The 24710-nt window shown below is 35.5% G+C and overlaps 4 protein-coding genes across 11 annotated transcripts; 2 read left to right on the top strand and 2 right to left on the bottom strand.

The window, feature by feature from the left end:
* Window positions 1-240: 240 nt before the first annotated feature.
* Window positions 241-9147, top strand: LOC139780563 (glutamine synthetase-like). Of its 4 annotated transcripts, XM_071719246.1 has the most exons (6): window positions 242-537; window positions 1021-1273; window positions 3051-3215; window positions 5979-6252; window positions 6902-7353; window positions 7724-9147. In XM_071719246.1, exons 4-6 carry the CDS (start codon window positions 5997-5999, stop codon window positions 8228-8230), a joined length of 1215 nt encoding a protein of 404 aa, XP_071575347.1. In that variant the 5' UTR covers window positions 242-537; window positions 1021-1273; window positions 3051-3215; window positions 5979-5996; the 3' UTR covers window positions 8231-9147. The 4 variants fall into 4 exon arrangements, with proteins under 4 accessions (XP_071575348.1, XP_071575347.1, XP_071575346.1 ...); XM_071719247.1 differs by lacking the exons at window positions 1021-1273; window positions 3051-3215 and having other exon boundaries at window positions 241-537; window positions 7724-7998; window positions 8077-9147; XM_071719245.1 differs by lacking the exon at window positions 3051-3215.
* On the bottom strand, window positions 8583-10594 carry Surf1 (surfeit locus protein 1). Of its 3 annotated transcripts, none has more exons than XM_071719251.1 (6): window positions 10532-10594; window positions 10225-10408; window positions 9711-9832; window positions 9442-9639; window positions 9157-9327; window positions 8583-9017 (listed from the first exon to the last, which is right to left on the bottom strand). In XM_071719251.1, the coding sequence occupies exons 2-6, from the start codon at window positions 10243-10245 to the stop codon at window positions 8804-8806; spliced, it is 726 nt and encodes a 241-aa protein (XP_071575352.1). In that variant the 5' UTR covers window positions 10246-10408; window positions 10532-10594; the 3' UTR covers window positions 8583-8803. The 3 variants fall into 3 exon arrangements, with proteins under 3 accessions (XP_071575352.1, XP_071575351.1, XP_071575350.1); XM_071719250.1 differs by having other exon boundaries at window positions 10229-10429; window positions 10532-10590; XM_071719249.1 differs by having other exon boundaries at window positions 10229-10577.
* Window positions 10595-11646: 1052 nt separating this feature from the next.
* Rpl14 (ribosomal protein L14) lies at window positions 11647-13736 on the top strand. Its single transcript, XM_071719203.1, has 4 exons — window positions 11647-11698; window positions 12475-12576; window positions 13025-13219; window positions 13539-13736. Exons 1-4 carry the CDS (start codon window positions 11696-11698, stop codon window positions 13698-13700), a joined length of 462 nt encoding a protein of 153 aa, XP_071575304.1. The 5' UTR covers window positions 11647-11695; the 3' UTR covers window positions 13701-13736.
* A 1886-nt stretch (window positions 13737-15622) lies between these two features.
* LOC139780547 (uncharacterized) lies at window positions 15623-22890 on the bottom strand. Of its 3 annotated transcripts, none has more exons than XM_071719200.1 (4): window positions 22641-22890; window positions 21091-21225; window positions 18564-18853; window positions 15623-16820 (listed from the first exon to the last, which is right to left on the bottom strand). In XM_071719200.1, the coding sequence occupies exons 1-4, from the start codon at window positions 22722-22724 to the stop codon at window positions 16544-16546; spliced, it is 786 nt and encodes a 261-aa protein (XP_071575301.1). In that variant the 5' UTR covers window positions 22725-22890; the 3' UTR covers window positions 15623-16543. The 3 variants fall into 3 exon arrangements, with proteins under 3 accessions (XP_071575301.1, XP_071575302.1, XP_071575303.1); XM_071719201.1 differs by having other exon boundaries at window positions 22647-22890; XM_071719202.1 differs by lacking the exon at window positions 22641-22890 and having other exon boundaries at window positions 18564-18872; window positions 21091-21547.
* Between the last annotated feature and the right edge of the window lie 1820 nt (window positions 22891-24710).

Below are 24710 nucleotides of genomic sequence, written 5' to 3'. Positions count from 1 at the left end.
CTCGCCGGCGCGGCGGCGCAAAAACAATCGGGGCGCGCAGCGACTTTGAACGTACGCTGTTTCCAAGTTCAACGGTCGCGCCTAGTATGGCGTCTGGTATGTCGCTGCGCCGCGCCGGCGGCTCGGAGCGGCCGAACGTGATTGGCCTGGGGCCTCGACTCGCGAGCCAATCGCGTTCGACGTCTCACCCGACTGTGCGGCGGCGGCACTCGGCACTCTCGGCAGCGACGCGCGCAAACGGCGCGTCGATACGATACGTGACGCGTTCAACAACCATCAACAACGGTCGACCGGTGCGAGGTGCGAGATGTCGTCGCTCGCGTAATTCTTTTCTCGTGGATGAACGAAAAGAAATCTGGTTACGGAGTTATTGCAAAGTGAACGTACGCCGAATATTACGTTCCTTCTTGTGTCGAGTGCATGAACGAGTGAGGTGCCGTCGTATGGACGAAGTAAACGCCGAACGCCGTGCTGGACGCCGTACATATCAACCTCCCGGCTGTGATTTAGCGAGTCTCCTGCAGTGCTCCGTGATCGGTGAGTGAATTTTACATGAGAAATAAATGTCTCGAAGCGCGATACATCCGAATCTTAATAGAACCGTTGTCCCGCGTGTCGCAGCGAAACGATAACCTCGAAATTCACGTCTCCTACCTTCGTTTCGATTTTTACTTCGACTAAGTGAATCACGCGGGAAGACGCTTTAATGAATAGCTTGAACCACTCGTTAAACGCGGGAATTAATTATTAATTGAGTGATTGAAAAGAACGATCGCGCGTTTGAACGAAATGCGTATGAACCTCGAGAGTGCGAACAAGCTCGAATATGCGAATACAATTTCGTTTTAAATGTTTCAAATTTATTTGTACGTGTGCTTATCTTAAATTTATTCCTCATAACCTCAATTTTTGCATAAAGTTGTATTTGTATTGTAAACATACAGTGTATAGTTTGCTATGAAATATAATGTAACTTTATTAAATAACTTTAAGATAATTATAATTGACGTTAAATTGTAGGGTTGTGTGGGGTGATGTGCAACATGGGGTGATGTGCAACGTTTCCGATTCCTGGTCTGCATGTCGACATTTGACAAAACCGCATACTGCCATCTATTTGTGTCAATAGTACCTTGTTTTAGATAAATAACTCGCGAGATGGCACGCACCCTGTTTTGCTGTACGAAAAGCGAGTTAAATTTCTGGAGCTCAATGTAATTTTCGCTTCTCACATTTATAGTGATTTCGTGAATTGGTTTTAGTCATCTTATAGGTAAATATTTTTATATTGTTAGTTTTTCAAGTACTTTCGATAATCCAAAGCGATTTTGTGATTTTCTTACGTTGTATTGGTGTCACGCCAGTCCGCGCAAAATAGCGTGTTTGGGGTTATGTGCAACACTTTTTGTGGGGTGATGTGCAACACTCATTTTTCGCTAGTTTATCGCTATTTTACGAATAAAAAAATTTAAATTTAAATTTTTATTTTTTTTTATTTTTTTTTATTTTTTTTTTTTAATAATTCAATTTACTGTAACACTTGCGACATTCCTTATCATTTGAAATGTGTCGACATGCAAGGTCGCAACTATTTTACTTGTGACAACTGCGATTTTTCAGATGATGAAAAATAAAGTTTTTTGAATTTTTCCTTTCATTATTCGATTAATTTGTATTTAAGAAGCCCAAATTTAACATTTAAGTCGATTGATGTCGATATTCATGCATTTTTTACCTTAATTTTACCTGTGTTGCACATCACCCCAAGAAAATTGGAAAATGCTAAAACAGACGTTTTTGAAAACTCGAAAAATTTTTAGGAAAAATTTAACATTTTGAAAATCTAATCGCGCAGAATTGTAGTATGTTCCTTCCTCTACATTATACAGCCATGATATATTCAAGAATTTGATTTTTGGATATGTTTTTCGAGCAACGCGTGAACGTGTTGCACATCACCCCACACAACCCTATCGTTTGTAAAAATTTCTTCGCGATCGTTCACGCAGCACGGTGATCGCGCACACTACTAAAGACCGTCGCCGCCAAGATACCTACTTGAAAATTATAAAACATTCTCTGTTGCTTGTTTCCCAAAATATATTATTCGTTTTGCTCAAAATGATCCTGTTGCCTCGCATTTCAATTCGATCGAAGCGCTTTAAAATAGAATTATTGCTACGAAATTTGTTTCTGATAGCTAACTCGACAGTACGTTACAAACTTCTCGTATATTTTCAATAACATGTATAACAATATGTAACAGATTTAATTTTTTATTCTTTTAAATTTATTTCACATCATGCATCAAGATAACTAAAATCAGTTATACATGCATGCTCTGATAACGCCGATAATTTCTACAGTACCTGTAATAGTGTAATTTCATTTCCCACTTTACTTAACCCTTAAATGCCACCCGGGGTCCAGCGGACCCCAGACCCTTTAGAATGATATATTTTCAAATGTTCCCGCCAAAAATGGAGCTCATATTTATTTTTTTTTTTTATTTTTTTGATTTTGGGGCCAATATTTTAACTGTTGGCGATCTTAATTTTTTATACTATGTTGAAATTGAAATTTTAACAATATAAGCATTTTATTCTCTTTTCTAAGCCTTGAACAACATTGAAAATAATTTTCATAACTAAATATCAAAAAATCAATAAGTAAGGAGACATTTTTCATGCTGGGGTTCTTTTAGACCCCATGTGTCATTTACGAGATTCTTGAGAGGTGTGGCATTTAAGGGTTAAACGTCGAGCGATCACTTCTAGGAATTTATCCACGATTCACTATAATAGTCGGACTAAAATTAAGAAAAAAAATCCTAAATTAATTCCACACATAGTAAATCAAATCATTTATAGTTCTTCTTCGCTTCTTTTTATTCGTTCCGTCCCGCATCATGGACGCGGATGCGAGGTGCTAGTGCTACGCTATTAGGTATCACCGAGATAAGCCAACGACCATCGCTTATCGATAATTTTAGTCGCTCATTGCGAAAATGCGTCCTACGACTGAATAACGATAGCTTATACTACTTGCAGAAATAATTTTTGCGGGACGACGCGACGTCCTGATTCATCTTTCTTCGTCGAAATATAATAAAAATATGCGTAAATGTCTAGACGAGACATTTTTACTTACGCATCAAGAAACGTTATATGGGAAATATGGGAAACATCACGATAATCACGATATTTGTGAATAATGTAACTATAATTCTTTTTTAGTAATATTTCTTATTCTTACATATATAATCTTGTATATATAAAAAAATATATATATATGTATTTTAATTAAATTTTTTACTGATCTAATTAATAAAACATTACAACTAACAAAAATGCAGGATGTAATTATAATAAATATACAATTTGGGCAATAGGACAAATTGTTTAATAAATCGTTCTGTAGAAAACGAAAATACACAGCGCTTTAATACACATGTAGACGTAATTAAACATTTACTTTATAACGTGAAAGCAATATCATATAATCGTTTGTTTGGAGTGTATTATGCATTCTTATTTCCACTCTTCCAGTATTATTATTAATGTCAAAATCGAATCTCCTTTGTTTTAATTCTTTGGAGGAAATGGCCCCTCTCCGATAGGTCTGTTATCGTTTTCAATTTTTCCAGGAACACATTTAGCGGCATATCCCAGGCATACTAAATCACGACAGCATTGTTCGGTGACCTGGCACTATAATCATAACGATTCGTTAAACAGCAATGTCTTCCATTATAAATACGTGTATTGATTGCGATATTAGAAATTGTGATATTAAATTATAATATAATTAGTTAAAGTTGTAAAAAATATAATGTGTACACGATTTTCGTAGAGAAGAAATCACAAGCGCACAATTATTATCTTTACTTTTTGTTATTTCTATTATTACTTACATATCCGAGCCAGGGAGAGCATACAGCCTCAGACTCCGTAGAACTTGGAGCAGTCGTTATGCCGTTGATAGCGACTATGACGATTAAAGCGAATACCAAGTACTTCATTGTAATGGAGAAATCTCTGCTGCAAATGTTTAATAGAAAAAGTAAATCAAGACTCCTATGTGGTTCGACTGCCGAACTGTGAATAAGTCCACGTTGACAGTATACTCAGCGTGACACTTGATGAAATTGTGACTATAAGGAGGGAAAAAATGACGTAAGAGCTAAATTATTCTTGCAACGTACAGCGCAAAATGTAAAAAATTATTGTTGTAGTATGTTAAAATATACTAAAGACTCGCATTTTGTTACTCTCTAAATCTAAATAAGTGAAAAGTCACTGGAGTGGCATACTTTAGACTGATATGCCACTCCAGTGACTTTCCACTGATTTAGAGAGATACAATGTAATATGTGAAAGCAAATATTTATTTCAATTCGGCAACTGTTAAGCAGTTAATTTTCTTCCTTGATTAGACATAATTCGACATATATGGATTATTTATTAATTACCTAAATAAAAAAAGAAGTTTTCGATATGTTTTACAAGTCTGCTCTATATCGATTACAAACACTATTTTATTGAAAAATGTTTCTATTTTAATGTACGTTGCAAGAATTCTTATGACGTATTTTCTCGCTTCAACGTCAATTCAAGATGAATGATTATAGTGTATCTGAATACATTTAGAGATTAATGACACTCGAATATATATGCGTGATTAATGATATTAATTAAAAGAAGAATGCGCATATTTTTTAATTAGCATACGTATAAAACTGTAAGTAATACTATTAAGTTAGATACCGAAAATTTTCAAAAGACGCTTATGACTTAAAGAGACTCACTCAACTACAATTATATAACGGACACTCGTAAATTTATAGAGCAATCATCCTAATCTTATTTGAGAAATCAAAGCCGATAACACCAATCGATAAACTCCTATCATCGATATGTTTATTTTTTCTGTCTATACATAGATATCTCGGAAAAGATATGGATCTGATAGTTTACTTAATCTTATTAAACTTACTATATTACCTGCGCAAAAATATTTTGCGAGTATGAAAAGTTTCTATTAAAATTTATTTAAAAATTAATTATTTTTAAAAGATTCTTTCTCGGGCTCTAAATACTAAAAAAATATTCAAAAAATAATTAAAAATGATCGAACCAATGTAAAAAATATGTAGTAGTAGTAGTAGCAGTAGTAGTAGTAGTAGTAGTAGCAGTAGTAGCAGTAGTAGCAGTAGTAGCAGTAGTAGCAGTAGTAGCAGTAGTAGCAGTAGTAGCAGTAGTAGCAGTAGTAGCAGTAGTAGTAATGGTAATGATAATGATAATGATAATGATAATGATAATGATAATAATGATAAATAATAATAATAATAATTTATTTCTGCCTTTTTGCGAAGTACAAAAGAACTCCCGCTCCTTTTACAAAACACTTATCTCTATAGTCCACCTCTCTCTCTCTCTCTCTTTCTCTCTTCATCTATTCCTTGCGGCCGTACAACTTACCGCTCTCTTTTCCTTTTCTCCACCGCGCTTTTCCTCCTCATACTTTCTCTCTTTCTCTCTCTCTCGTCTTTCCTCGCCGCATATAGGTATATATACGTTTTTACATTCTACGTTCTTTACAATTACTATTTACTATTTAACAAATTACAGTTTACAATTTACTGGTTCTCCACTTTTTATTACGATTTTCTTTCTCTCCACTCTGTCCTCTTTTCCCTCCATCCTCTTTGTCCCTCTTATACTTCATATTCCTCCACAGATGTAGAGAACATATTTTTAAATTTTAATTACCTTCTTTATTATAAGACGTTTTCAAGACTACAAAATATTATAGATATAATTTGTAAAATAAGATAAAGAATGTAAGAAGAAAAATTCAATATTAATAATAGGAATGAATAATAATTATTGATAGTAATTAATATAAGGTCAAAATTTTTCGAGGAAGTTGTTGTTTATTTTTATATAGCTTCAATATTTTTTTGTTTGTTACACTAGGGAAGCTGACCGCAGCCTATGTCGCGTAGTACCATGCCGAAAAATTTGAATGCGGCGAATGCAGCAAGTGCGGTAAATGCGACGAAGAATTCGAATGCAGCGAATGTGGCGAATGCCACGAAGTTAGACAATAAGACTCATCTGTTGCAAAAGTACCTCGATCTATCCCAACCGGAAAATGAGATCCAGGTGCAGTACATCTGGATCGACGGAAGTGGCGAGGAATTATGTAGCAAGACCAAAACTCTGAGCTTCGTGCCGAAACATCCTTCCGGTAAGCGTATTAATAATCTGATAGTGATAGGTGTTTTATACATTGTACTTTTATACTAACTAATTTTGTTCGGTATATAATCACGAGCCTATCCAGCACATCTTCTAAAGTCTTATTTAAGTTTGTACTTTCTCTTTTCTTGTTCCTACGTCTAATTCCAATTCTTCTACTCCCAAATCTAAGGAAAATATTCTGAGATAAAGTTGCCTATACTTATGTACGTGGTCTGTTTAAAAAGTAATGAGACTGAATTTCAATTTAATAACATTTTTTTACCTTTCTTGAAAAAGGTAATTATATATACTCGCTTTAACACAATGGCGTTCCGCTCTTACTTGCCTTATTTTCAGCGATTGATATTGTGAGAGCATTTGTTTGTCTCATTTACGTATTAAAATATCTATTATATGTTTATACAACATAGTACACATACAAAAAATTAAAAAGTTAAAGATAATTTGTTTTTTATAAAATTGGTCGCAAAAAATTGTAACTGGAGAAAATTGAGTCACAATTTTCTTGGAGAATAAGCTGCAGTAAACGTGATCCCTGCTTATTGTTATAACAACTATTATATACTATTATACTAACTAATTATTAAGTGATCGCTATTTCTATACAGAATTTTAAACTCAATTATCTTTTCCAGAACTGCCACCGTGGATTCTCGAAAACAGTCCGATGTTCCAAGCCCATTTTTCTGATCCAGTCAAGGAGGATATATATCTCTACCCGGTGGCGATTTATAATGATCCCTTCCGTCCCGGTAATAACAAGCTCGTGCTCTACGACACTTACTACGGCAGTGGTACGCCAACGAAAACGAACAACCGGTATCGCGCAAACGAAGCTATGGAGTCTGTCAAGGATCAGGAACCCTGGTTTGGCATCAAGCAAAAGTATACTCTTTTAGATTTCAACGGTAAAGCGCTCCTTTGCTCCTCGAGGAAACATAAGAGTATGGAGTATGATTGCGGCGTCGGCGCCGACAAGGTAATCGGCCGCGAGATTATCGAAGCCCATTACAGAGCCTGCCTCTACGCTGGCGTGAAGCTCGCGGGTACCAAAGCCATGGTGAAGCCTTCACAATGGGAGTTTCAGGTGAATAAATTGAAGCCAACGTAACGGAAAGTGAAAAGAACACGCATAGTGTCCTTCTATAACTTCGAAGTCAATCTTTCATCGGTGACAAATGAGCGGGAGATCAGGAAATTCTTATAGATTAAACCGCGACAGTCTAATTAGACAACAAACTCCGAAGATTTAGCTGTTGTAGTAGAAATATAGTTTAGGATCTTTGTTGTAACGCATGTGTAATTTGAAAATTTTACTTCGTCGGAAATTTAATTTACGAACTTTGCGTAACCTAAGAGACTCGCAGAGATATAATTTATAAAGCTCTCTTAAGGAAAGAAAATACATCTTCCCTCTACGAAGAGTTATTATCATGTTTTTTTTACTATGCATCCAGGTGGGACCATGCACGGGCATCAAGGCCGGAGATGATCTGTGGATCGCCCGATTCATTCTGCACCGTATCGCCGAAGAATTCGGTGTGATCGCCAATCTGGATCCGAAAACGAATCCGAAGCAGCTCCGCTTGTGGTGGGAAGAAGAGAGTCTCGTCAGAGACGCCAGTGCCGATACCAACTTCTCGACGAAGGCGATGCGCGGCGAAAACGGTATCGCCGAAATCGAGAAGGCGATCGACAAGCTCAGCAAGCAACATCTCAGGCACATCCAGGCGTACGATCCGCGCGAAGGAAAGAACAGCGAGCGCAGACTGAACAACAAATATGAACCCAGCAAAATCTCTTATTTCAGTGCCGAGGTGGGCAATCGAGACGCCAGCATCCGCATTCCCCGTCGCGTCGCCAATGAGAATAAGGGCTACCTGCAAGACATGAGGCCTAGCAGCAACTGCGATCCCTACTCCGTTTGCGACGCCCTGGTTCGTACTTGCGTGCTCAACGAATAATAAAACCGCAGCACGACGAGGATGCTTATGAAAGACACGCCGGACCGACACGCACACACCCGCTTACCCTGGAGAGTACAACATTACTTGTAAAACTTGAAATCCTATTTGTTTTTCTATTTAGTACGATGGTTAATGTTGAATTTATCTCTACTGGAAAAGTTAAAATTTGAGCATTCAGTGTCTTAAGTATTATTCGAAATATTTAGCTGCAAGTTCTACAAAAACAAAATTTGCCATTAACGATTGTGCATGGTATTGCCGAAAGAGAATTGAGATTGGTTCAGTCTTCTTTCGCTGTTCACATTATGGATATGATATTGTTGTTTAGAGAAGGACAAAAGGGACCATATTGATTCGTGATTAGTTTATTTCTGTACCCGTTTACTTCGCACTCTAGTCAACATTACTGCACTTAATTTTTCCATGAAGATGTGAAAAAATAAAACACAGAAATTTAGCGTATAATATAATTAAAAAATAATTATGACAATATACATATAAATTACATTTCTATATTCTTCTTTTTTGTATATATATCAGGTAAAGAAGTAAATATCTGTTTAAATGCATTTAAAGGAGAGGTAACTTCTGTACAAATTGTCGGAACCACATGTAGCTCGTGCAGGCAGACAACGAGTACCAAGTGATTATGTAACTTAAATGTTCATTCCTTAAAGTTACTTTCGTCTGGCCTCCGATCGGGCCTTGAGGTGTACCGTATTCGGCCAATAATTCTATATATATAGGCTCTGACTCCGCTACCTTTGCCATTGCATCTAAATCTCTGGAATAAACATAAATGTTTAAATTTTTATGTAATGGAGAATATATCGTTTTCTACAGTTTTCTGTAACTTTCTTCAAATTCTGTTCATACTCAAACGAGTAATAGAATAAAGTAATCAGTAAACCATGCGCCTTTACCTATAATGCCATACACCTTTCGCAGGAGCATTGTCAGGCATAAACTGAGGTCGTTTTTCAGTTGCTCTGATAATGCCGATAATTTCTACAGTGTCTGTAATTTTATTTTCCATTTTAAACGTTGAGCGATCATGTCTAGGAATCCATCCACGATTCACCATAATAGTCAGGCTGAAATCAAGAAAAAATCCTAAATTCTATAGTAAATTAGAGAACGTCAAATGAATTTTATTCTTTCCATATAAGTTCTTTTCATAATAATTAATAAAAGCGTTGTGTAATTACTCCCGATCCTCCAGTCTGAAAGGTGTAACCACGTAATATCCTGTGCCTGCTTTGCGAGAAAATATGCCACCGCCTTTTTCGCTCACGGCCTCTCCATTGAGAATAAGGCTTCTAGGCCCTATCAAAAATTCCCTTTCATATAAAAATTTGCCCTTGACCTTCATACGGTAATATTCTTTATCTTTTACTTCATTTAAGCTAAAAGGAAATAATTTCTATTAGATAGGTGTAATAAAAATAGTGCTTGCAACATAACATCATAATCTTACTCAGATGGCAGATCGATTGGTTCTGCTGAAGTGCGTTGCTTTAGATTTTCTATTAGATCCAGCTTCCATCTCCATCTCTTAATTTGCCATGTGCCAAGTGCAAAAGTGGCGATGGGTATTCCCTAAAATACGGAAATTGCAGCATGCACAAATTAAATTTAAAAACTATCAATGGAATCTGGCAGTTCTTTCAAATTTTCAAAATATACAAATTATATTTCTTGCTTATATTTTACATTTATCATACTTGTAAAATATTGCAGTCTTAATATATCTATTAATACGTAATAAAATTATGCTAAATTTTATATCTAAATTTTATTTATTTCTTCTATGTATACATAGACAAAAAATGTATAATATATAATATGTATATATTACGTAGTATAATATATTTCATACTAGATAAATATCACTGAGTTATAAATCCTTTTATCTATACTGTAAATACAGCTATTCACTATTATACAAACAGAATTTTAGAATAATTAGTAGATAATAATTTTGTCATTACTTGCCAACAAGCAATATCCATATAGTCCAATCGTTTCCTCTGATTTTCGATATCTATTCGTCTCGATAGCCTTAGGCCTCGTCAGTTTGCTCTTACATCTCGCTTGAGTATTTACATTACTGAATAGTGACACGTGCGCGCTTCTATCGAGAGCACATTTTACACCTCTCGAAAGTCCAAATATCTTTGTCAGATTCATGTTCGACTTTTAGTTCAAAAAGTAATAAATGAATTCCTATATTTTCAATCATAAACGATTGTCGACAACTGATAGTTGCATGCAAAGTTTCATGCCGACAGTACTCACGATCTGCAGCAACACAGCTTACGCAGCAACGGTACTGAACAGCTGATGCCTCATGCCTGTTTATCGTGATAAGAAAAATATCCAATGAACGTGTCCCATTATGGGTAATTCACATTGAATGCGATAGGTATTCATTGTACCACACCCGGTATCCAATAAAAGAACTTGTTTTCTAGGAACAATAGCGTCGTTACTAAAGTTCTTTTTATAGAATCACGATCTTTTTTTCTGCATTCAGCAGAAAAAGCAGTTTAGTATAAGCGCTTAGTGTTCTTTATTATTACAATTAGTTTCTATACTTACAATTAGATCTAACAAGGAACTAAAAGTAAAAATCGATTATATTAAAAAATCACTAATTGTAAGCGCTTACTAATAAGCTAATTTTTCTGCTAAACGCAGCCAAATGCAAATTCTCCGTTAAGCCTATAAAAATTTAAATTCTAATGTAATTTAATTAATTAATTAAATTTTTAAAATAAATATTGGATATTATCAAATCGATATACCTACGAACATCAGGATAATAAGTCATAAAATTAATTTTTTATATTATATTCATAATTTATTCTTATTCTTAATAAGACATACATCTTAAGTATGTACAATCTTAAAATGTTATAAATCCTTACAGAGTCATATTTGCATCTTAAGATATTATATACTTAAGTGATTTTAAATATAAGAATAGTATAAATACGGGCCTATACGTTAAGTGTCTAAATTTTAGCAGAATATCGATGATATTTAATGATTGTTAATCTTAATAGCGCCTTATTGTAGGTGCATTAAAGTTATTTTAAAATTTAAACAGTAAGCAAATTTATTTTATCGCAGTTAGAAGTTTCAAAGTAACAACTATTAGAATTTTCGAGAACTATAATTTGAAGTGGTTATTACACGGCACTGAATTAAGATTGGATTAAAATTTATAATTAATCAGAATAAAGAAAACTATAAATCTCAAGTTTAGTGAATCCTTTGCTCTGATTGGTCAAATTTCAATTCAATCTTAATCCCAATCCCAATCTGTAGTGTGATACGGGCTTTAGATTTCTCCGAGAGAAAAATCCCTATGACACGTGATAGGGATCGTTGCTCGTCGAACTGTGGCAGCGATTTATCCGATCTTCTATAGCATGGTTCTTTCGCTTCCGGAGGATCATGGTGAGTGGAATACTTCTTGTATGTCTAGCGAGTAAACGGTCGCGTAAAGTCGTGCAAACGGTGATCGGATAAATTTTCGGCAAATACCACTTTTCTCTCACAATCATGCTCGCGGTTCTCAGCAACGTGCTCGCTTCGCGTTGCAAATTTTCACGAGATTTAACCTCACTGGGCGAACGTTTGTCAACCGCATGGCGCATTGCCGTGGATGGCGTGGATCTTCTCACGGGAATCTGGAGTAGGCATTTCGCGTACTCGTAACGGCGCGACTCGGTATAATATCGTCATTTCTTCACGTGATATATTTTTTTAATTCCCCCCCCCCCCCCCTCGGAGCTTAAACGTGCATCGAGTCCGTTGTGAACGCTACAGTAAATTCTCATTTTACATTAGATTTTAATTCGGAATTTTCGAATTCAGCGAATCTCTTGAGTGTTACTGAAACAAAGACCTATACAAACTTATTAAAATTAATATTTTTGCACGAAATTTTCATTAATTGAAGTAATATACGTGAAATATAGAAGCACACTGCGCATCATGAAATTTTAATATTACTAGATAATTTATCACTTTAATGTCCATTTTTATCAGTTTGGATTAATTTTAATCTCGATTTAACTTACTTTCTATCTTTTTCTAATTTTTAGAACTGGAAAAAGATAGAAAGTAAGTTAAACGAGATTAAAGTTAATCTACATTGATAGAAATGCATGTTATAGACATTTAATATAAATTGTGAGAGCTACAGTAATATCTCGTCCTTTTTTTAACAGCCGTTCGAGAGGTTTGTGCAGTCTGGCCGCGTAGCCTATGTGAGCGATGGCTCTCATCAGGGTAAATTGGTTACCATCGTGGATATCATCGACCAGAATCGGGTAGGAAGAACATTTCTCTCTGTTGAAAATAACTTAAATTTTTTTATATAAAAGAATTATAGAATTATATAGTATCAAACAATTTTCAATAGCTGACGTACTGATGGATATATTCGTAGTAGCAACATTATAGTTATTTTTTTATCACAGCAAGTGGATAGTGGTCTTATTCTTTGGCTATCCTATATTGTAGACAGTAACTGTAATTTTTCATTAAAAATATTAAATAAGATATAATTTTTAAACAAAATATAAATTTAAAAATAAAAATATGTACCTTTTATATGTTTCTATAATATTTTTGTAAAAAATGATTATACAATAATATGATAGGAATTGCCGACTGACTTTGGTGATGTTAATTTTCTTCTAATGATATAGTTGTGACTTCTGCAAAAACCAACCATCTGTTAAGTTCTTCAGATCTTAAAACTAATATTCTGTTCAGGTTCTAGTCGATGGTCCATCGTCAGGTGTACCTCGTTGCGAGATGAGACTCAACGAACTTCATCTGACTAAATTCCGTTTACGTTTCCCGTTCTCGGGATGCACTCGTGTCGTACGTAAAGCATGGAACACGGCTGATATCAACGAACTCTGGAAACAGACGATGTGGGCCAGGAAAGTTGAAGCAAAGAAGAAGGTATCAAAGAATTTGCTAATTATTTATTATGCTAATAATTAATAGTCATTGTTTTAAATAAATATTATATTTATTTTATTCGTAGCAAATGGTACTAATGCAATTTTATATCTTAAAAAAAAAAGAAGAAAATTTATGTCGAAAAATTATTTTTATAAAAAAGATGCTTGAATATATGATGAACCAGTATTTATGATAGGAAATGCCGTCTGACTTTATTGATGACGTTAACTCGACTCTGATGATATATAATTTGTAACTTTAGAAATAATGTATTTTGGAATCTTATATTTTAAAAAATATCTGTTTTCTATTTCAGCGTGCAGAACTCAGCGACTTCGACCGCTTCAAGCTGCGTAAAGCAAGGCAGATAAGAAATAAATTGCGAACAGATGCGTTTCATAGATTAAAAAAGAAGACTAAGAAAGCTAAAGCCGGCGACGCAGCGAGTAAGAGCGCGAAAAAATCTGAGAAGAAGTAACAACATTCTGGATTAAATACATAATTATTTTATAAAGGTCTTATTATTTGTCACGTCCTTTTTGCATGCTACCAGAAATGATTAATTAAAAGCCTTTATTTATTTCATTAAAACTTCAATTGCGTGAACATTAAGAAAATTACATTACAATGTTTCGGTAAAAAAAAGTAGAAACAAATTACGACTGCCACTGGCTGTTTGCTTTTTTTAAATTAATTTCTAATAAATTAAATTTTTGTGTTTTATGGAGTATCGACAAGAGATCAACAATTAAAAATTTTCTTGATGTCGGTAATTTATTAGCATATTTCCGTGGATATTATTTATAATCGATAAACTGATTAACTCGCTTTTATCGACTGTCGGTATTTTAGTAAATCTTCAAAATTTAAATTTTCAAAAATTAACAGTGTCAAAAAAATATAATCGGGTAAAAGGTTAAGTTTGATAAACTTATTCAAATAAGTAGCTTCTTTTATAGAAAAATGCGAATTGAAGTATAAGGATACATTTTTAAATTTAATTTCGACTGTCTTGTTTCGTACGTTTTATTCGAAACTTAATCATAAAAATATCTATCTGTATATTGATTAATTTCAACTGGGCGTTAGTAGAAATGCAATAATTTCGATAAATTTGAAAATTTGCAACATTACATATTAAATAAGAGTTATTATATCATTGCTTTCAAACAGGAAAGAGACTTATACAGATATTGAACAAGTAGAAAACGTAATTAGCGATTAATATATTTATTTCTAAAACAATTGTACCCTAAATTATTGTGTCGCGCTAGATTTAAGATATATATGTATATATAATTTATATATATATATGTATATTATTTATTTATATATATATATATATAAATTAATTATATGCCAGTTCTATATACACAGCTTCAACATTTCGCGTTTCTTATCAAAAGTCCTAGCGTAACAACTGAAAGAATCTTTTAAATAGTTCATCCTATATTCTCGGCCGTCATATCACGCATGAAGTAGGACATGCGGATGCATTATAAGTCGAATTGACTTATAAATGATGTCAATAATCGTACGTACTGTCGGGTGCGTTAATGGCGATCCGATATACCCGTTATGTGCAGGATATGACTCGACGATTCTTTCCTGCGGTAGTTAAATCATACACATAATCCGTTATATAAGCGAGAGGACACGCTTCTTACGTATTACAGAGAAATGCGAACGTAAACGCGCCGGACACCATTGATGCACCCGACCGTGCAAATTACGCGGCATATCTTACATCGTAGATTTAAAAAAATCCGCGTCTCGACACTCAACGTAGAGAGTCGTTCTCTCGATCGATCATCATCGAACACGCGAAAACGCATCGACGTCGGAATCACTAATTTATTGTACAGAAACGCGTTCTCCACCCGTTCACCTCGCTCGAAAATTTTTACAGACAACAACACGGTGAATAGGTTACGACGAGTTACAAATCGGGGTCCAATTTCGGCGGATATCTCTGCTCCCGTTTTTTCTTTCTTTTTTTTTTTTTAGAGAAGCCGCGACTCTGTAAAGGTCCGCCCGAGTAAAAATCACTTGCACTTTCGTCGCTTATAACTCTTTCACTTCTTCCTTTATATCAGAAATATTAGTCACTAATTTTTCTACAGCGTGTGATAGTAGTATAAATAGCAACTTCTTTTTACAAAGACGGCGCTCGAATAAAGTTAATATCATTTTCGTTACGCAGCTAAGATCCTTTTAACATTATATCTTTGTGTCTCTGCGAGAAGTTGAAAGAATTTTTTTTGTTTACTAGTGAGAGATTAATAGAAATGTTCGAAATGTTCAAGAGAGCACATCACGATACCATAACCGCCGAAAAGTTAAATTGGAAACTAAAGAGCTACAATTGACTCAATAATTTAAAAAAAACTCATTATAGCGTAGACTTGTTGCTCTCTTTTATTTGAAAATCTTTGCGTACTTTCAAATCACATATCTCGAAGGATATTTTAGCGTTTAATTGTCATTATAAAATATTGCTTTAAAAATACTTCATTCTGAATTACAGTTTGCAACGCGGAATCGCGCGCGCGCTATGCAGAATCCCAACGTGGGAAGACAGCAGCGTCCATTAGATATTTCCGGTACGCCATTAAATTACACACATATACTCACACATTCTCTCTCTCTCTTTTTCTCTCTCGATAATATACAGTAATAAAGAGTAATAATACAGTAATATATATAGTAATAAATATAACGATAAAATACGTAACGTTGAAAGTATCATAGTATCGACGTTGCGTTGTAAACAACTTTCTTCTCTACCTAAATATCCTTCTTTTGGTATCAACGCCAAGTAGGTATATCCTTTCGCGATGTAGCGATCAAGATTCGTTGATCGTTGAATTTTAAGTGATTTTTTATATGTATACCATTGAAATTAAATTAAATTAATTTTTTATTTTTAATTTTCTTAATTCTCTTAGAATTTATTTCATGATTTAAGTAATTTAGTAAAACAGAATTTAATAATTTAGTAAAAAAAATTTCACCTACATTTTAAATGTGGGTAAAAGGGCAAAACAAATTTTAAGAACATTCGAAAGTTGAAAAAGATAATGATACATGTGTTAAACGCGCGTGCCCTTTTTTCCCTCCCATCTTAATATTCACTTTTCTTCCCGTTTATTTTATTTTCGGAACTGATGCAGAGAGAGTTCGACGATATGCATTACCTCGCGTGTTATTCGCTGTCAAGCGTGATTACACCGTGCACTTAAGAGTCAAGAGATTTTGAAGGGTGAAATGTCTTCGCGAGTAAGATTGGCCGATCGCGGACCGTCCTCGCTCATCCGGCCCTCAGTTGTTCTTGCCGCTGTTGAGCGTGACGTCCAGAGGCTCGTCCATGCTCTGCGCGATGTCCTGCTGCTGGTGGTTGCTCGGCAAGTGATGGAATAACGAATGCCTGGCGGACGCTGGATGGTGACCCTTCAGGGTGAGATCCATCTCGGCTTCCTGCGGCCGCTCCCTCGTCGCCAGGCCGTCGCCACGGTCCACTGGGCTCGCGCAGATCCTGGGCGGCGTTCCGCATCGGCACTTGATCCTATCAGGCGATTTGTCGCAAGGTACCGAGTATCTGCGAAACGCGCAACGGCGCCACGTCAGACAGACATATCCCATACAGCACAGCAAGATTGTACAGGAACACATTCACTATATTAAATTCGTACTGTTAAATTATACTCAGCTTGAGTTGTTTTAACCATTCGCCATTATAGGTCGCCATTGCTCTTTCTCAATATATCTTTAATTTAATTAAAACAATGTTAATTTAACTAAGCCAATGGAGTTAGAATAATACTTTTTTGTATTTTAAAATAATAAATTTCGACACACACACACACACACACACACACACACACACACACACACACACACACACACACACACACACACACACACATGGTAGTTAAAAATAACAAAATGTTATTTAACTCAAGACATTGGTTTAAATTTTTTATCCTATATCCACAACAGTGTTGTGGAAACGTTTCATCGTAAGATCGCAAGACTGCATAAACTTGGTGAAATGTTGTTGCAATAAGCTTCAAGTTTCTGTGCTGTATGAAATGATTCGTCTGGTGATACATATTAGTAATATTAATCGATAAAAAGAGCAAACATCCTTGTGATTAAACATGAATTAAACGGGAAGTAGCGGTCCCCGAGGAATAATAATGTAAAATCTACCTGTGGGGAATATTTTTTTGTTCCGATAAATCTATTAAGATGCGGAATATCAGTTTCCTACAAAATACATGCTGAAGAATCCAATCTTAAAAGAAGATTACAAAATTGAATTTCACTATTAATCCTTTTCTGATTTATTTCCTCGTTGTGATTTATTTCGTATCGTAGGCAGGGTATCATTGCGAGAATATATTCGATAATTTAAATATTTCAAATGCTAGTAGTAGCGCAAGTAATTTTATTTATTATGAAAAGTTCAATTTTAAGTTTAGTTCAATTTCGAAGGATAAAGGAAATCGTAACGTGTTTGTCTCGAATTCGCATCGACGCGAATTATTTTGTACCATAACTATCATCACAGAATTCATCGTGTATTTTGATAACTTCATAATTGCTAAGGCTTGATAATTAAATTTTATTTTTATCAGTTATTTCATTTATTTAATTAATATTTAATTAATATTATATTTATAATTTCTTTAATTAATAATTTGTTAGGGACAAATTTAATATTGGTTGACCAGACTCGGCACAACAAAATACACGTTATTTTTATTTATTTTTATCTTTCTCTTGCATGGATATTCCGCTTCTGCGTGTTTTATATGTCTAGACTCTAGAATGATATTTGCAGGTATAATTGTGATTTCAAAGTCATAAGTTTTTTGTGACAAACGTAATCACGATGCATCACAATTAGAAATTTAAATTGTGTTTTTATTTATTATTTTCTTATCACTATGAGGTACGCGATATCTAGCTATACAATAAAAATCAGTATCAGATGAACTATGGATAATTATACGCAAACTGGAATTGTCGTAGACATCTGATAACTTATTTACGCAAAAATGTATAATTCAAATTGTTATCGATTATTGGAAATACATAGATATAACGTATTCGTCTTATAAATTTTTTAACAATTTTTTAGAAATTAATCATTATTATAATTAATCATTATTATAATTCTCTTAGATATTATTTAACAAATCTGTGAACTAGAAAGGTGCGCATTTCACCAAGAGAAAGTACAGTAAGAAAAATAATAATTAAAATAATAATTAAATTGATATGATAAATTACTATATAATTACTTAAAATATATTTCTGTATACAGGACGCTTACCCGGGTGGCGGTGGAGGCAGGATTCTAAAATCTCTGCAGACCGACACGGTACCACCAATCTCGGGTAGCTTGTCGGTTGCGTTCGGCGAGCCCGTGAGGGCCGACGAGGACGACGGCGAAGTCGAGGACGCATCGGTGGCGGTGGTCCTCTCGAGGCCGCCGGGGGGTGGTCGGCCGAGCAGCAGCGGCGTGGCGCTCCCTAAACCCAAGCATCGCATTCTCCACGCGTCCTGCAGCAATTGTAACCGAGCTTGCTTTCTCCACTTTGCCCGTCTGTTTTGAAACCATACCTGCGGAGGAACCGCTGACCTGACCGATCATTGCCGTAATTTCGCCCCCTCCCCTCCCCGCCGGGCGAGAAAATGGCGAATGTTAAGGTGGGACATGAATTACCGCTGAGCAAAAGCGATCACGCGTGCATACGTGCCTTATATCTGCCATCACTATTTGTACAATTCGGATTTTAAAATTCAGATATTCGACTAATTTGGATAATAAGTACTCAGCAAAAATTTCGATATTTCGAATATTACTTGTCAAGAAAAGTTTATTTATTATTTTTTGCTATATCACAAAGAGACCAAAAAATTCAGATATTCAACCAATATGAATGATAATCATTCAGCACAAATTTCGATATTTCGAATATCACCTATCAAAAAAATTTTGTTTATTATTTTTCTGCCTCACAAAGAGACCAAAAAAAGTGTGCTTCCAAATGATTTGCATAATTAAGATCGCATTTGATCTAGAGCAAATTTTGTATTAATTCTATTCAAATTTTCATCATAATTTTAATTCTATAATCGACTTGAAACGTCTTTTAGAAAAAAGTAATTATGCCGCATCTTTTCGGAAAATTACTTTCGCAATCAATTTATTCTCATCGCACGGAGATCCGTGCTGCACAGCCAATTACTATAAATACCCCGTACAGTTTACCCTTTAACACGCTCTGACGGGATTCGCGGGTGAGGAGATTCGAAAGCATTAATCGAATTTACTCTCGGTGAACTTCCGAGTTTCTCGCGGCCGCTCGTGTTCGTTGTTCGCCCGGTTCATTTCATCAGCGTTTGCCTAATCGTTTTCGCACAATGGCCCGCGTGTAATAGCCTCTATCGCAGCCAGATGTACGCGCAGCCTTTGTGATACGATCGCGAATCGGGCTAGTTTTGTTCGTATTCCTGATATCATTAATGAATCGAAACATCTGCGCTGGCTTGACCCCGCGATTGAAAGCCGTTGCTCCGACTTCTGCACTTGGAATCGCAAGAAAATTAATTGATTGAACAATCCGCATCCTATCGATCACTGATTGATTGGGTAAGGTCTTCCGTTCTACTAGCTTTTGAACCTTAATTTTTTTGCAGTCATGTTTTTTTTGTGAATTCAAATCCGATTCAGTTAAACATCACTTTTTGCAATTTACACGCAACGAAAGTTTTTATTAGTTTAAATAAAAACAATTGATAGTATATAAAAGACTATTTTTTCATAGTTTTTTCGTGTCTTGAGATTCGAGACACATGACATGCGATTATATAGCAATTTTTGGTTAGCCCGTTAATGAATAATTGAAATAAATAATTAGATACACGGGAAATTTTATATACGAATATTAATTTGTATGTACTATAATAAAATAAGATAAAAGAATTTTGATGAAAATTCACTCATCTTTGATCTTCTTTCGTAATTACGCGTTAAATTGGAAGAAAATTTATCGATTCAATATACTCCGTGCTCCCCGTATTTTAATTAGTTTCTGTTGATATTTTGTTTGTGAACGGCCGCATTTTGCCGATGTTTGTATGGTAATATACAAAATAACAGCGCGACTAATGGAAAATTAGATCCATCGCGATTACGATCATTAGCGAGTTAATCCGGGACTCGCGAATGAGAATAAACCGCGCGTATTTCCTACAAACAGTTTATTTGGGCTTTAATTAGTGAACGGTTTTAGGAAACGAAGCAATCTGTTGGAAGGCCGTATTTCGTAGATTTTGAGGTTGTAAGTTTTCTTACCGTAGTTTTTTACTGGAAAGGCAAAGACGAGAGCTTTACTCGGATAATTTTTTGAATTAAAGGATTGTCTTTCTACCAAGCAGAGAAATTAAGGATGTCTGAATTTACTATAAATTTCAGAACAATGTTAATCTAAATTTTTTGTTTATTGATAAAATTTTTTTTTTAATTTTGATGTTTAGTAAATCAAGAAATATTTCTGATAAAGTGCATCGAAAAATTAAAATATTTTGTTTAAAATTTCTTATTAAGCAAAAAATTTCTTCCTTTACTTATATAATCTATAATCTAATTTATTTTCAATTATTAAACTTTTTCGACAGTGTGCTTTGTTTATCAAATGAAATATAATTCAGCGATGTAATTGATACGATATTAGAGAAAGTTTGTGTAATTTTTCGCGAAAGTTTTTCTTGAAGGAAAATAGAAGGAATAAAGAACTAGTTGAAGAACTGAGTGAAATCAATGAAGGAATGAAGTGATCGCAAGGAAGATTCACCTGAACACGTGCTTCCGAGAGTGATATCCGAAGTGCGACTTCCTCTCTGAGGAAAACATCGGGATAATGCGTTTTCTGGAAAAGGGATTCCAATTCCTGAAGCTGCTGCGGCGTGAACGTGGTCCGATTGCGTCTCTGCTTGAAAAAGTTCCAAGGATCTGACTGTTACGTATGTCACGAACACCAAGGTCTCTGCATGCTCCATTAAATTATATTATTATACAGCTCTTAATCGCGAAGTTACTTTTGTGTACGACAAAGACGACATATGATATTCTTATTATCCGTATTCTTAAGCACAATCCGCACAATGAAAAATATAAGGAATAAGGAACAGATATTAGCGATTAGGACTAAAGAATCAAGAATGAAGTTGGATGCATAATGAAAAATACAGGCAACGGAAATAACACAGACAATAGATTTTTAACCTATCGGAAGCCGTGTATTAATGTTACACCAGCTTTATTCCTGATTTCTTATTTCTAATCGCTAATATCTGTTCCTTGTTCCTTTTATTTTTCATTGTGCGGAGGCCCTTATGCTACCGTGAGTGAGTAGTAGTTATTATTAGCGTGAGTTTATAATATTCCAAAAGATAATAATTCTAAAGGTATTAAAATTATTTAAAAAAGTTACATGCATTTAAAATTATATAATTTATAATTAATATAATTAATATACTAATATATTTACGTACGAAATATTTTAAAACTGTTGCTCCTTTTATCAATAAATTAAAAGGATACAAAATCAAGAAAAATACAAATTTGTATGTAAAATACAAATTTTATTAATTGCAACTCGAAGTTTGTGTAAAATAGATATTAATCTGCTACAAAGCTACAAAAAAAATACGAATTTTATTCAGTTATCGTTTGTGAATTATATAAAATTTGTGCGATTTTTCCAGTTTCATTATGGATTCTATCTATGACGGATATTTTACGATTAAATTAATAATATATATATATTTTTTTTTGTTATAAAATATCAAATATTTATTTCGTTCATGACATGTAAGTATTTTGTAAAGCTACAAAATAAAAAAATACGAATTTTATACAATCATTTATGGGTTGTAAATTCGTGCGCTTTTTTCAATTATTATAAATTATATTTATGACGGATATTTCACGGGTAAATTAGTAACTGCATAGATATCTATTTATTGGTATAAAATATCAAAGACTCATTTTGTTCATAATACATAAGTATATTTTTCTATATCTATATTATATATATATTATTATTTGTCGTCATACATTTAATTTTATATGATTGTACCCAAACTATGCCCACAAGTTTCGTTCTTATTTTCTCATTTGACACGTATTTATACCTAAATATTTTACGTCAAGGAATGCTCTGAAAGTCAAGTTACTCGAACGTACAATACAAATACTCGAATACTTGGAAAACGGAGGAATACTCCGGAAAAAACCGGCCGGTACCAAAGAACCGCGTCGAACCCGATCAACGACGAACGCGGGGGTCGATCGACCTTAACGACAAAATTCCAAAAATGTGTGAAATTAATAGAAACGTACACTGACCTGACGACGACGGCCGAACATGTACTCGGTGAGCAGATCTGCCTGGGGCCCGAGGGGCGACAGATACGGGCCCGCCATGGCGGGCGGCCGCGCGCGCTCGGTCCCGCGGCGCTTCCTCGACCGCTCACGGGGATGAAGAGGACGACCCTCTCTGGTGACTCCACCGGCCGACTCCAGCGGAGATCCTCTCTCACTGTCGTGGCGGAACGGGCCGCTCGCTCGGCGCGAACATGGCGAGAGCACTGCGAGGTGAGTCGTCACTGCGTTCCTGGGAGGGTGAGAGCGTGACGAGGGGGGTTTAGTTGCGACTCGACCGTTCGCAACCCCCCGAGCTCGCGCACACGGAAACGGCCGCGCCATTGGCCGCGCGGCATCGGGGGGCGGTTCCGCCGCGTTAAGAATCGCGCACCACCTCCTCCGCGAGTAGACGTGCAGCTACGTTGAAAATCCGCTAAATCGTGGTCTGCACCCTCCTCCTTCTCCTCCCGCTCCTCTCTCCCCTTTCCAACCCTCTCGCCCATATATTCTATCCTGTTTATCCCCGACCGTTAACTCTTTCCCGCCCGCGCTTTTGCTCTTTCTTCGTCATTCTTCGCCCGCGTTTCGTTCGCGCTTTACCCGTTTCTCCCCAACGATCCTCTTCCACCGGCGTGTACGTGTGTGTGTGTGTGTGTGTTTCTTTTTTTTTACTTTCCTTTATTTTATTTTCTCCCTTTCCGTCTTCGCCTTTCTTCTCAATTCCTCGTCTTCGTTCTCGTGAGGCGGAAATAAGCGAAATAAGCTTGATCGCTCGGCAAGGCAGTTTCCTTCGACTTTCAGGGGGGGGGGGAGGGGCAAAACCTCGGAAAACGTATCAGGGACGTTATCGGGACGCAGGTGGTGGCATCGATCATCGATAGGCTTTAAACATGACGTAAGTGCATACACACATACATCGGGTGTCAAAAGTCGCCGTGCTTTCTATACGGATTCTAATTCGGGGTTGATTTTCTTTCGGCGAACGTTTCTCTTACGAATTTAAATTGTCTTTTCTTTCCTCCAGAATTAAAGAAAATTGAAATTTTGCTTGGAATTAATCAAAAAATTAATTGTGCAAATTTGTTTCTTTACTTTGAAGGCTTAATTTGTTAAAACCCGGCTACCGTCTTAACTTTCAATCGCTTATCATTGGAAAAGTAATTTGAGAGGCAAATATAATATTATATAATTTTCTTTAATTTGTGTAATTTCCCATATGTGCATTTCTAAGCGACTTTCTCGATATATAGAACACACATGTAGAATGTAGGGGAGACCGGGGCGAAGTCGTCACCGGGGCGGAGTCGTCATTGCAAATTGCAATTATCTCGAAATCTGTATGTTGTGTGAACTCGCCATTAATACTGTAAACGCGGCTTATGGTGCCCATGTGACCAACGGAGTTTAGTGAGATTATGTGCCATGTTGTGATTCTTATCGAGGCAAACATGTTTTCGGAGGTCGAAAGTAAAATTTTTTGCGCGTCGAAAATTTGTAATATCTTAAATATTATTGTGTCTCCGAATCTCAAAGTAAGTGATTCTAAAGAGTAATGCATGCTGAACACGAATCCAGTGAAGTTTTTTTATTTTCATTGATTTCTAATATTTTATGAGCGACCAAACTTGAAACTTGTGTCCGGGGCGAAGTCGTGACCAAGCCATATCATGGAGGCTTCCGGCGAAAATCAAAGTCAAAGAAGCAGCAGTGGTCGGATTCCGGCGAGGACTTGGATAATATGTGCTGCGTGTGCTCAGAGATGACAGAATAGAGCTGACGAGAAACAGTGCATTTCGTGCGAGCGTAGGACATATAAGATGTGTGCGCTTTTCTTGTAATTATTTTCCGCCATCGTGTTTTTAATTAATGTTTCGATTGTTCTATTAAAAAATAATTAATCAAATGTATCCTATCATTTTTCATGATCGGAATTATAAATTTTCATTTAAAATTCAGTCCGAGAATGGAGTGACGACTCCGCCCCGGCAATTTTGACATTTCAATTTTTGCACCTTTGTCGTTTTCACTCTATACCAGTTGAACAAA

The sequence above is a fragment of the Temnothorax nylanderi genome, unplaced genomic scaffold (genome assembly GCF_030848795.1).
Source record: "Temnothorax nylanderi isolate EJ_2023f unplaced genomic scaffold, tnyl_v1.0 TNYL_tig0284_pilon, whole genome shotgun sequence".
NCBI classification, from domain to species: domain Eukaryota; kingdom Metazoa; phylum Arthropoda; class Insecta; order Hymenoptera; family Formicidae; genus Temnothorax; species Temnothorax nylanderi.
Note: the sequence above shows the minus strand (reverse complement) of the source record. Positions and strands in the feature narration are given on the sequence as shown.